This window comes from Chaetomium globosum, genomic scaffold (genome assembly GCF_000143365.1).
Source record: "Chaetomium globosum CBS 148.51 scaffold_3 genomic scaffold, whole genome shotgun sequence".
NCBI classification, from domain to species: domain Eukaryota; kingdom Fungi; phylum Ascomycota; class Sordariomycetes; order Sordariales; family Chaetomiaceae; genus Chaetomium; species Chaetomium globosum.
Genome location: NT_165978.1, coordinates 1,389,369 through 1,401,577, shown reverse-complemented (window position 1 = coordinate 1,401,577; position 12,209 = coordinate 1,389,369). Strand labels below are relative to the sequence as shown.

Sequence of the window (12,209 nt, the reverse complement as noted above, 5' to 3'; positions counted from 1 at the left end):
TATTATTTTTTTTTTTTTACCCCCCCCCCCCCCCCCCCCCCCCCTCTCCCTGGCTACCATTTATGTGCCCATCTGGCCCAGACAGATAGAGCAAGCAGTACGACAAAAATCGAAAAAAAAAAGAGGCCCAAGCCCAAGCAATAAAAACGCAAACGCCATTTGCCTACCCATAAACCGCCTCCCTTAACCTAGCCTGGCCGCTTGCACATCAATCACACACAAAAAGAGAGCAAAGAACCGTGAGCCCCAGATCTACCAGCCCGCCACGCGCCACATCCACGCCGAGTCTTCCCTGTCATTCCATAGCTAGAACTAGATAGAATTATGGCGAGATCAGCTAGCAACGGCGATTGCGAGTTTACTCCTCGTCGCTCTGCGCGCCGCTGCTCCCACCATTAACCTGGCTGCTGGCGCCGTTGGATGCATGGGCGCTGGCACTGGCGCTGACCGAATTAGAGACCAGCTTGATCCTAGTTGGCGGGCCGCTGGGCGTGGGTTGCGGTGTCCCATCTGTCGCGGCCGTTGAGGGCGCGGCCGAGCCGTCTTAATCGCGAGCCAGCAGTACCAGAAGCAGCAGACGGCTCCTCCAGCGCGCGCAGGTCCGGGTTGTCGGCGAGCTCGTTCTCGAATCGGGCGCGGAAGAAGGCCTTTTGTACGCGTGGGTGGTTAGCATGGTTTCAAACCCAAGTAAGGGGGGTCAACGGGCATACCTCGATGAGATTAACATCTTGACAAATCCCGCTACTCTCCTCGTTGAACGTCCGGCAATTGGCAACCATCAGGTCCATATCTCTCCGCATGTCGGCCAAGCTGTTGTAGTCCTCCTTCTTGATCCTCTTCTGGATGTCGTTCATGCAGATGGGGTTGGTGATGATAAGGTAGTAATCACCCCAGTCACGCTTGGGCGGGAGCTTGACAAAGGGCCCAATGATGAGACGCTTTGGCGGGCCATCCTCGTCACCGTCGGGATTCTCCTGCGGCTCGTCGTCATCCACTTCGAAGTTCATCAGCCCGTCGAAGATGCGACGAAGGCTCTTCTGCAGCTTATCGCGCACGTCGGGCGCCAGGCGGCTGTCGGGGACGCTTGCATTGATCGCCTTTGGACGCCCTTGTGGCCCACGGCGCTTTTTGGTCGGGGGCTCCTCGTCGCCCTCATCGGCCTTGCGCTTCTCCTGGTTCTTGCTCCCCGGCTTGCGGCCGCGCTTCTTAACCGGCGTCTCCACCTCCTCGGTGCTAGCGCGGCTAGCAGCTGGCGAGTTCTCCAGTGACGCACCCGCGATGCCCTTTCGCTTGAGTTTGTTGATCTCGCGCTTCTGCTTGCGGGCGGCCTTCCGCGCCGCGGCCGCCTCGGGCGAATCGTCGTCGTCGTCAACAGCCATGAGCCATTGCTCTTCCGTGAGCCCATCGTCGTACTTAACCTTGGTACGCTCGCGGGCTCCACGACCTAAGATGGTTTCCTCCTCCTCAACCACCGGATTGCCCTCGTTCAAGTAGATATCTGGCAGCTCCTTCTCAACCATAAGACGCGAAACGCACTTGCTGCCAGGGGCACTGCCGTAGATGGGATCGCGTGCCCTCTCCTCATCCAGCTTTCTGGAACACGTTGAGCTCCTCGTCGGTTCGGGGCAAGGATCAGTTCAGTTTATCGCCTTCCATTTCCTCTTGCTCGTGTGACTCAACCATAACGTCTCTCCCCTGGGGGGGACACCCCTCTGGCATCACGTGTCTGTTTCCGAGGACTTGTTATCGAAACGACCGGCCTGAATGACCTTGCCATCCATGTCGAGCTTGTACCTGGCGCGCTCGAGGATCTTCTCTTCGACGGATGCTGAGCTGATAAGCCGGAGGATGCGCACTTCGTTCTTCTGACCGATACGATGGGCGCGATCCTGGGCCTGCAAATCCTGGTGAGGATTCCAGTCGGAGTCGTAGATGATGACAGTGTCAGCCGTCTGCAAGTTCAAACCCAGACCACCAGCGCGGGTGGAAAGGAGGAACATGAAATACGGCGAGTCAGGCCGATTGAACTCGTAGAGAAGGTCAGATCGGTCCTCGGACTTCGTGGTACCGTCGAGCCGGAGGTATGTAATGCCACGGAACCGGAGGAAGTCTTCCATGATGTCCATGATAGCAGTCATCTGGAAAAACATCAACACACGATGGCCCGTCGCTTTGTATTTGGGGAGAATCCTGTCCAGAAGCTCAAACTTTCCAGCCGTTCTCCAAAGGAGATCGTTGCTGGTGTTGGAGGGGTTCATCTGGGTTCTCGACCTCGTCAAACACAAACGGATGGTTGCAGAGCTTCCGCAGCTGCATGATCATGTTGCTCAAGCCGCGGGCGCCGGCCTTACCCCCGCTGCCGTCACTAACGGCAATCTTTTGGTGGGTAACCATTTGCTTGTACAGGCGGGCCTGCAGGGCAGAGAACTTGCACTTGATGACCTTTTCTGTTTTGTCGGGAAGATCCTTCTCGACATCCTTCTTGAGACGACGCAGCAAGAACGGCCGCAGCACCTTATGCAAGCGACGGATGACGAGAATCTGCTCTTCTTCTGTGAGCTCCATCTTTGTCTTGGCCACCGGTGTTTGCGAACGGAGTGTTGAACCACTCATCGAACGTCTTGACGGACTTGAAGATATTGGGGAGGACGAAGTTAAGCATGGCCCACAGTTCGGCAAGGTTGTTCTGCAGCGGGGTACCGGTGAGAATCAAGCGGAACCGGGTGCTGTAGTACTGTTGAATGGTGGCGCTCAGCTTCGAGTTTGCGTTCTTCATGCGGTGACCTTCGTCGATGATCATGTGGAACCACTTGATCTTGCTCAGCAGCGGACGGTCCTTGATGATGTACTCGTACGTCGTAAGCAAGACCTGGAACCTACCCTGGCGGATCTTCTCTTGCTGGAGCTTTCTGGCGTTCGGAGGACCCTTGTAAACCACCTTGGTAACCGACGGCGCCCACTTGTCGAACTCCAGATTCCAGTTGGTTAGCGTACTGAGGGGAACGATAACCAGGTACGGGCCATGTTGATGCTTCCTCTCAATCAGATATGTAATCAGACTGATGGTCTGAATCGTCTTGCCGAGACCCATCTCGTCAGCGAGAATACCGTTCAGGTTATTGTTGTACAACGACAACATCCACTGCAAGCCCTTGATCTGGTATTCCTTGAGCGTACCGCCGACCAGGATACTGGCTTGTTCAGTGACGTCTTCCTTGATGCGGTGGGCAACAGCATAGTAGTCAATCTTGCGGCTGCTTTCCGCATCCTCTTCCTCAGGCTCGCTCTCCTCGGGCAGCTCGGCGTCGTCGCCATAGCGTTCGGCGGCCTGTCGTTGCTGGGCACGGACGGAGGAGGCAAGCTGGTGCAAGAAGCCGTCGGTCTGCCGGAGCAAATGAGTAATACGGGTATCCTTGGCCTGGTCGAGCAGTTTGAGGTATGCCTCTTCATCGTTGGCTTTGAGCGCCTGCAGACGTTGCTTGGCCGTCCTCTCGATCCTCTTTTGCTCTTCTTTCTCGATGTTGAAATGGTGAGAGTACATGTGGCGACTGAGCCTCTGCGTTTTCCCGCGCTGTGCCTGCCCCGCGCTGAGCACCTCGTTACGGTGATTGTATACGGCTTGCAGGAAGTCGACGTGCTTCTTGCGCTCGCGGTTCTCACGGGCATCACGTTGCTGCTTCTCAAGCTTTTCGGTGACGCGAGCTTCCCTGACATTCTGCTTCTTCATGCGACGGTACGCAGCCCTGTTCGTCGTCATAGCTAAGTTGTCGTAGTGCATCATCTGCTTTCCGACTCTGTCTCTCAAAGCGCGCTGTTTGGAGTACAGAGCCAGCTTCTTCATCTCAATGATGGCTTTCCGCTTCGCTGTGTCATCAGCCACAAGGTGATCTTGAGAAGCATCCCAGTGTGCCAGGTTGCCCGGGAGCGACTTCAGTTCCGAGTACCTCGCGCTCATACGGTTGAAGACGATCTTCTCGCGATCGGCCCTCAGCTGCTCAAAGTCAATGCCCGTCGGGAAGATGCCGGGGATAATCAGGCGGTTCTTCCGGCGTCCGTGGTCCATGTACGAGATAGACTGGCGCACGAGCCCACCGTCGTATGGGGATTTTATTGTCTTGAACGACTTGGGCTGCGGAACCGATGCGGCTTCGCCTTGGGCATCTGCTCCGTTGGTGCCAGGCTTTGCGCTGTCCTGTTCTGATATGGCGGTGTTGTCGACTGTGGAAGGAGATTGTGGGGTTTGTTTTGCCGAGGACATGCGACGCCGTTGTCTGTGCTCAAAAATGGCCTTCTGCATCTGGGCTGGTACGCCCGCATTCTTACCAAGCATCCTGAAAGCCTTGATCTGTGTCCACAGCAAGTTGAGCTGGGCCGGAGAGAAATGGCTGGACTGATTTTGCGCCGGCGTGCCGGCCGCGTTGGCCGTCGGGGCGCCCGGGGTTGCTGGTAGAGCAGACGCCCCAAGTGAGGTTGTGGAGGGAGGCATTGTGGTCTGGATGCTGGTCGGCTGGGTGGTGCGAGCAGGCTGGGCTCCGTTGGCAACACCATTAGCGTTAGCGTGCTGCTGTTGCTGTTGTTGTTGTTGCTGTTGCATCTGCATCTGCTGCTTTCGCAATTCGCTCTGACGTTGGAGGGCGGCAAGGATCGTCTGGGTCTTAACGAACTCGGGATCGGTGCTGGGAATGCCTTGCTTTTTCATCTGCTGGAATCTCTACTGGAGTGTTAGAAAGAAGGCTAGACGGGCCGAGGCAACATCAAATGGGAATCTGGGGCAAGGTGTAGAACGGACCAGATAAATTTCCTGCGCCTGCTGCTGGGTCATGCCGGCCGGGATGGCCGAGCCCGGGTGCTGCACCGCAGGGGGCACCTGCACACTCGCCATGATGATGGCAGTGACGTTGGGTATGCCAACTGGTGATCAATTATTTTATTTGGAGACGGAATATGTGGGCATATCTGGAGGGCGCGAAGCAGTCGCAATCGAGGGGATGTGGGACCCGGTAGGGATGGTCGACGCGGGAGCACCGACGAACGAAGGGCGGAATGCTGTAGCCTGTCGCGTCGAAAAAACAATGGTGGCAATTAAGCGATTGCAGCGCTGCAGGGGAGGATCGATGTAGGCGTTCGGGTGTGGACAGCAACCTGGGGTTGGGTGCAGATACAAACGGGGTTTGTCGCGTCGCTGGGTCGAGCGCAAGTTGGGGTCTTGGAGTGGTGTTCAGCCGCGCCTGGGATGGCGACGTGCTGTGTGGGGGGTTAACGTGAAGGAAAATAGCAGAGGGTGGATCGGCGAAGTGAAAAAAGTGAAAGACAGTCAAAGACGGCTGGGGTTGTGTGGTTGCCCGATGGATTGTGGGGGGTTGGCGCGTTTTGTGGCCGGCGATATCGAGATGGCCTCGATGCGTCGCAGGGAGATTGGTGATTTTTTTGATGCGCGCGGTCCCTTTGATCGATGGAGGTTGAGGCAGAGCGAACCGACAAGATTGAATGGCGCGGCGATGCTGGTCCGGGCTGTGCTGCAAACTGCACGCGAAAATTTGAGCCCGGATTACCTAATCATTTGCCCTGCGTAAACCAGCCAATAGGACGCAGCTCGCCGCTGGGATCCTGTAATAATAGAATTGATCACCTTCAAAGCGATTGTTGTATGTTGAAGCGCGCTCGATAACCTGCGAAAAAGTTCTTCAAACGTTAAGTAAGAGCTTCCAAGGGTAAATTTAACTTTCACAATTATTATTTTGCAAAGTTTCCCACTCAAAACCTCCTCTTCGCGTGGTCTCACTACCCATGATAGCGCTTAGTAAACAAGCCAACGGGTACCTGCAGCACCGTAAAGCGCCAATGGTCTAGTGGTTAGGATTCAACCCTTCCAAGGTTGAGGGGGGGGTTCGATTCCCTCTTGGCGCAAAGTTGATAACTTCGATGTTTTCTTTTTTCCTCTTCCCCCCTCTTTTTCCTACCCCTGGGAAACCCCTTTGCCGTGTTGATGTTATGTTTGCTCACCTCCAACTAGTTATTGAACAAAATGAACATATTTCGCCGATCCCTTTCAAGGCTTCAATGCCTGGTATCAGTTCCCCCACCCAAACAAAACAACGACGAGATAATATTCTAAAACCAAAACGCCCTAGTTATCTCCCAACGCCACAAAAATGCCATCGCCCCAACCGCCCATCATTTTCTTTCTCACCTCTTCACCCTCTTAGCCTCCCTCCCCTCTCCACCACCATCCTCCCCATCACTCAAATCCGCATACTGCGTAACCGGCTGCGTCTTCGCCCACGCGCCTGTAAACACGGGGTCCTTTTTGGCCACCTCGGCATACTTGAGTAGGGCCTCGCGCGGGTCCTCGTGTAGCATGCGGCTGAGCGGGATGTTCTCCTCGATGTGCTTTTCGTCCGGCTGGCTGCGCATGAAGGGGGTGATCTGCTGCAGCTGCGGCCGGTAGGGGTCGCGCGACGTGCGGCCCGAGGCCGAAACCCCGCCGGTAGCGCGCTTGTGGTGGGAGCCCGACATGGCGCCCGGCGTGATGATGGCGTCGCCGGATAAGCCCAGCTGGCTCTGGTCCATGGTGAAGGATGGGTCGTCGTCGACGTGGCGCTTTTTGGGCGCGCGCGACATGACCTCGAGGGCGCCGCGCGTGGAAAGGGAGGGGTGGTAGAGGACGTGGGTTTCGGCGTTGGCAGAGCCGGTGATGATCTGGTTGAGTTTGGCGTGCCAGTCGACGGTGATGAGGGGGATCCCGGGGGTGATGGGGGTGACGTGTTCGGGGCGGAGGTTGGCGGGGTTGAGGATATGGAGGTGGCCGGAGGCGGAACCGGTGATGATATAACGGGAGTCGGGGGAGTATTTGATATTGGTCATCGGGTATCGATCCGAGGTTGAGGGGTGGTCGATCTTGACCAGCGGCTGTTTGAACTTGCGCGTGTCCCAGAGCTTGATTAGCCCGTCGCCGCCGCGGGTTACCACCATCCGGCCGTCGGCGCTGATATCAACACCCCCAGTCCAAGTACCAGGCTGGTGCGCATCCTTGATTTCCCCTGCTGGCCTGGTAAAAGGGCCATTGCCGTTGTACATGACCAGCGATCCATCCAGAGCAGTAGCTACTAGGAGAGGGCTGGTCCCCTGCGCAGAAGCTCCCCATGCGACTGCTGTCATCCTAGTGCGCCCCGCTGTCCCTGGGGCCTTGGATTTGAACGTAATCACCTCTTTCTGGCTCCTCTTGTTGTTGATGTCCCATATCCTCAGCGTGCTATCTGAACCCGCCGTTACGCACAGGTTCTGGTCCGTGGGGTGCCATGTTCCCGTGGCAATTTCTCCCACATGCCCCTTGGTGTTCTTCATGTCCCGGAGGTACATGTCGCCCTTCACGAATTCCGTCACCACGCCGCCATCTCTTGACATGATCTTTGCTTGGGGGTGCGCGGTGACGCAAAGAAAGACGCTGCCCGAGTGGCGGCTGAATTCGACGTGCTGAATCGGGTGGGAATCGGAGGTTGCTGATTTCTTAGTTTCCCACGGATCGACGCTCTTGAAGGCTCGCAGCGTAGTGGGCGTCATAGCCGCAAAGTCGTGGAAGTTGACGTTGCCGTCGAGGGAGCCGGTAATCATGCGCGACCCGGCAGGGTCCAAGGCAATGCTTGTGATGGCCCGTTCGTGTGTCTTGAGCACCATCTCGTGGGTCACTGGAAACTTCTCGGCCTCGTCCTCATCGTCGGATTCCGAGTCGCCGTCCGAGTCGCTATCATCACTATCAGGAGTAGCTTGTTTTCGCTTCTGCAGCGCTGGCTTCTCAATCTGTCTCCTCGTCTGCTCGATCTGCGCCGCGATATTCGCTTCTTTCGTTGTCTTGCCGAACGCCTTGGGTACGAACGCCTGCATGGGGTCATCGGGGGCGAGGCTGGGCGCCTCAACCCGGTAATCGTCACTATCGCTGTCGCTCATCTTTGGAGTTATTTTGATGTTGGCGAGCGGCAAGAAGATGTGACGTGCAGTTTTGGGATGGATCGGCTTGTTTAAATCGAACTTATCTCAAGCTGTTCTTGCCAAGCATGTCTTGGCCGATCCACTTTCACGCACCATCGAAGGACCTATCTTGCTTGGCATCTCAGGAACCTTGCGGGCTGACCAAACACACAACCCAACGACACTTTCAATCAATATTTTCGTCAATTGGCCAGAGTTTTGAACTGATCAATAATATGGCAGGCATTCTAGGTAGGTCGACAACTAACTTGACACAGGTACTAACTACATCACATCACCAACTTCCAACTTAAGCCGTCGCGCTGACGGTTTTCTGTTCCTCCTTCGCCTTCAACTCGGCCAATCTCTTCAGCTCCTCCTGCCTCATCTTCTCCTGCACCTGCAGCCGCGCCGGGACGACCGTCTCCCTCGGCCCCGTGGCCTTCCACCCACTCAGCCTCTCCTTGCCCAGCGCGCGCAGGGTGAATTGCTCGACCAGGCTGTAGTTCCCATCCGCGCGGTCGAAGCAGTGCTCCTCCTTGAGCGATACGGCCGGGTTGATGATGATGCGCACCTTGCGCAGGGCGTTACTTGAGGGCGCGTGCAGCATGAGCGGGTGCATCAGGTAGACGTCGCCGACCTTGCCCGTGGCCTCGACGAAGTTGTCGCAGCTCTTGGCCACGTTGCAGAAGAAGCTCAGGTCCTTGTGCTGGCCCACCTGGAACCCTTCCTCCCCGCGCGGCACCATGCGCGGCGACACGCCCTCCGGGTGCTCGTATAGGTGCTTGGCGATCTTGGGGATCGCCTCTGGGCAGATCATCGTCGCCCCGCCGTTGGAGACGATGTCGGTGAACAGTGGCGTTACCAACAGCGCTTGCTCGCGGCTGTCGAGGTAGTGGACGAAGAAATCGCCGTCCTGTTTGGCAACGTTAGATCTTCGTCCTGGATGGAGGTATTCATGATGCATTGGGTGCGGCGGGGGGATAGAGAAAGACCTCGGGTTTCACGTACCACATGCCACTCGGGCAGTTCCTGTGGCGGGACTGGCTTGCCGCCGTGCTTCTCGTCGCCCAGGTTGACAATCAGCGAGTCACGCCATTCCCTCGAGGCCGGGTCGACGCGGTCCTCGCCACCGCAAAGCTCGCAGATGGCAGCCCAGGCGCGCGGCGCAAAGTCGGCGGGGTCAAACTTGTTGTGGCCGGGCATGTTGGTGCGCAGGCGTGTCCATGTGGACTGGTCGTTGGGGTCCATGCCCAGGCGGGTCCATACATTGGCGTTGACCTTGTCGGCTTGTTCCTGCGTGAAGGCATTGGAGATCCTGAGGTGGGGGTCAGACATGGGTATGGGTCTGGAAAAGGGAGGGGTATGGAGGGAGGGTGTGTGGGTAACAAGGGGAGGGTAGAGTATCCCTAAAGGTGTGAAGAAAGGTTCGGTACCGAGACTAGGCTTACTTGACCCACCCGTGGGTGAGGAAGTGTTCCTTCTCTTCGGGTGTAAGAACGGATGTGGACGACATGATGATGATGATCTTGGTTTCTCGGTTCAAGAAGAACTAGCAACAATATTAAGGCTGGGAAGGTGTTTTGCTTCTCTGACTCTGGCTTTGGCTCTGGCTCTGGCTCTGCTTTTGGTTCTGACTTCACTCTGGCCGCACCATCGAGGCCCCTTTTATAGACGTCCGACCCTCCGACTCAGGATTCTAGTCGGGCTTCGACCGGGCCTCAACCGGGCTTCAACGACGCCTCGTGATCGTCGCACATGTGTAATACACCCACCCACCGTATCTCCGAGGTGCGGGGGAAGAGGTATGGTTTAACCAGCGGCATCTCATTGGATATCGGATGCATTCTCCGGGGATAACGGCGCCTCCGGTTGCCTGATGGGTCATAGCGAGCCCCTCTGGACCCGCGAGCCCGGTTGGTAGGGCCGGAAGTCAGCCGGAAGGCGGCCGTGGGTAAATTGGTTTTTTGACCCCATGGAAGACCGAATCCGGGCGTGCCAGGATACTGGGTTTACCGCCGGTAATTCAAGGAACTTTGTGACTTTGTGAAACTCTGTCGAAGCGGGTGTAGAAGAGGGCCGAGAAGGAGCTTCGGGCCCGTTCTGGGGCTCATTTGAACATATATTTGGATTCATCAATGAATGGAACACATACACAGACTATCCAACACAACTGATGATCCCATCTCACCAAATTCCCAAGACTCCGTTGTCCCTGTCGTGGTGCGCCGACAACGCGGAGCCGAGCGGGGGCGGGGCATGTGGAGTTGACCAGTCTCCACTCCTCGCCTTAGACCCGCTCGAGACCCGCTCGAGACCCGCTCGCATCCATTCTGCCTGCCTTCTCCCGAACCGCCAAGACCCACCTTTTTTTGTCATTCACGGGACCTTCCTCCCCAGAAATATTTGAAGTTCGATTGAGTCTCATCAAAAACAACCCCGCGCCTCAAGATGTCGACAGAGCCATTACATGATGAGGACTACGTCTCACATGAAGACTCCGACTTTACGCCCGACAATGCTCTTACGGAGGAATCCTCTGCTTCAGACAATGACGAGCCGGCCGAAACCGAGAAGCAGACCCAGTCGAAACGGAGACACGAAGGTGCCATTGATGCCGCTAAGGATGCGGGTTTCGAGAACTCCGGGGACGAGGCTATAATTGAAAAAGGGAAAAGGCGACGGAAGAAGGCCAAACGGAAAGATGAAGGGATTGGGGAAGATGAAGGAGGTGAGGGAGGGTTGATCAAGACGCGTAGCATGCGCGCGGTTGAGTATGCAGCCCAACTCTGCAACGCAATGCGCCACCTTGCTCACCTGACCCTATTTTTTGCAGAAAGGCCGAAAAACGAGCAGAGGTCGCAAGCGGCCCGGTTACAATCGACGTGGATGCGTTGTGGGCACAAATGACCATCAAGTCGGGAGGCCGAAATCAGCAAGAATCAGCAACCACACAACCAAGAGAAGAACTTGCCGAGCCTTCGTCACCATCAAAATTCAAACCAGCGATCGAGAAACCCGAAGAATCCGATCTCATTCGCATAAAACGAACCTACAACTTCGCCGGCAAAGTCCACACCGAAGAGAAGCTAGTGCCCCGTGATTCAGCCGAGGCCAAATTGTATCTTGCCGGAAACGGCGGCGAGTCGGCGCCCGCATATGGCGATTCCTCCCCCACGCAGAAACGTATGCCACGGAAAGCTTTCCGGTCCGTGTTTGAGCCCGTCGCAATCGAAGGCGTTTCCCGTCGATCGGACTTGAGCCTGGGCATGTCAGATCGTTTACGAGCGCGTGAGACCAAGGAGGCGGATGCCAAGAAACTGAACACAGTGGAAAAGAGCAGGATGGACTGGGCTGGGTTCGTGGATCGGGAGGGTATCAAGGACGAGCTGGAGCTGGCGGGCAAGTCGAAGCACTCCTTTGCCGCCCGACAGGACTTCTTGGCAAGGAGCGAGGCCCTCAGGGAGGACGAGGCCAGGCGATTGCGGATGGCAGGGAAAACATGACGTCTGGATGCCAGTAATTGTATATTGTGTAGGAGTAAAACAAGGGGTTGGGCATGGCGTTAAAGGACATAATACCCAGGAGATATACAAATTGAAATGGCTATTGCTATCCTTACCCACCTTGCGTTAACCCTCGAACCCCGGGACAACTCAACGCAACTCCTTAGAGCCTTACCTTCGTCTCGCCCGCCGGCAACAGCGTGACATCCGTGTACGGCAAACCCAAGAACTTGTACACGAAATGGAACCTATCACATGTCAGCACACACCCAAATAAGAACACTACCTCCTTTCCCCCTTCCCCAATTCTCTCTTCCCCCTAAGACAAACGACAAACTCACCGATCACTCCCAAAAAACGGCTCCTCCCTCCCCTGCCCATCCCGCACCCACAGCCACGGCGCCCCAAACGCGCCCTTCTCCAACGCCTCCTGCGTCGTCCTCCTCAACAACCCCTTCATCTCCTCCGTCCCCGCCGCCGCCAGCACCTCTTCCACCTCCCCCTCCGTAAACAACAACAACAACAACACCCCATCCCCGCTCCTCTCCCCACCGCTGTTTCCCCCCCGTCCTGCTGTGCGTAGACAAACCCCGCAACGCCCCCCTCACCCCCCTCCACGGTCGTCGACCCCCCATTCGGCGGCGGCGCCCAAAGAGGCCTCGAACAGGCCCGCTGCAGCGCCGCCAGGGAAGGTGGCGCGCGGGCTGCCGGCCGTTTGATGGAAGTGGAAGGCAGCGG

The 12,209-nt window shown here is 56.7% G+C and overlaps 5 protein-coding genes and 1 non-coding gene across 6 annotated transcripts; 2 read left to right on the top strand and 4 right to left on the bottom strand.

The window, feature by feature from the left end:
- Positions 1-470: 470 nt before the first annotated feature.
- On the bottom strand, positions 471-2,126 carry CHGG_05739 (uncharacterized protein; the record flags this gene model as incomplete). Its single annotated transcript, XM_001221833.1, has 3 exons — positions 471-647; positions 711-1,593; positions 1,723-2,126. 3 exons carry the CDS (start codon positions 2,124-2,126, stop codon positions 471-473), a joined length of 1,464 nt encoding a protein of 487 aa, XP_001221834.1.
- Positions 2,127-2,515: 389 nt separating this feature from the next.
- On the bottom strand, positions 2,516-4,882 carry CHGG_05738 (uncharacterized protein; the record flags this gene model as incomplete). The annotated part of the gene is made up of 2 exons (XM_001221832.1): positions 2,516-4,702; positions 4,790-4,882. The coding sequence occupies 2 exons, from the start codon at positions 4,880-4,882 to the stop codon at positions 2,516-2,518; spliced, it is 2,280 nt and encodes a 759-aa protein (XP_001221833.1).
- A 915-nt stretch (positions 4,883-5,797) lies between these two features.
- Positions 5,798-7,944, bottom strand: CHGG_05737 (uncharacterized protein; the record flags this gene model as incomplete). Its single annotated transcript, XM_001221831.1, has 2 exons — positions 5,798-5,846; positions 6,191-7,944. The coding sequence occupies 2 exons, from the start codon at positions 7,942-7,944 to the stop codon at positions 5,798-5,800; spliced, it is 1,803 nt and encodes a 600-aa protein (XP_001221832.1).
- Positions 5,836-5,907, top strand: CHGG_11376. Its single transcript has one exon. It is a non-coding gene; the product is annotated as a tRNA-Gly (tRNA).
- Positions 7,945-8,275: 331 nt separating the features above from the next.
- Positions 8,276-9,481, bottom strand: CHGG_05736 (uncharacterized protein; the record flags this gene model as incomplete). The annotated part of the gene is made up of 3 exons (XM_001221830.1): positions 8,276-8,881; positions 8,977-9,283; positions 9,417-9,481. 3 exons carry the CDS (start codon positions 9,479-9,481, stop codon positions 8,276-8,278), a joined length of 978 nt encoding a protein of 325 aa, XP_001221831.1.
- Positions 9,482-10,416: 935 nt separating this feature from the next.
- On the top strand, positions 10,417-11,471 carry CHGG_05735 (uncharacterized protein; the record flags this gene model as incomplete). The annotated part of the gene is made up of 2 exons (XM_001221829.1): positions 10,417-10,739; positions 10,802-11,471. The coding sequence occupies 2 exons, from the start codon at positions 10,417-10,419 to the stop codon at positions 11,469-11,471; spliced, it is 993 nt and encodes a 330-aa protein (XP_001221830.1).
- Positions 11,472-12,209: the final 738 nt, after the last annotated feature.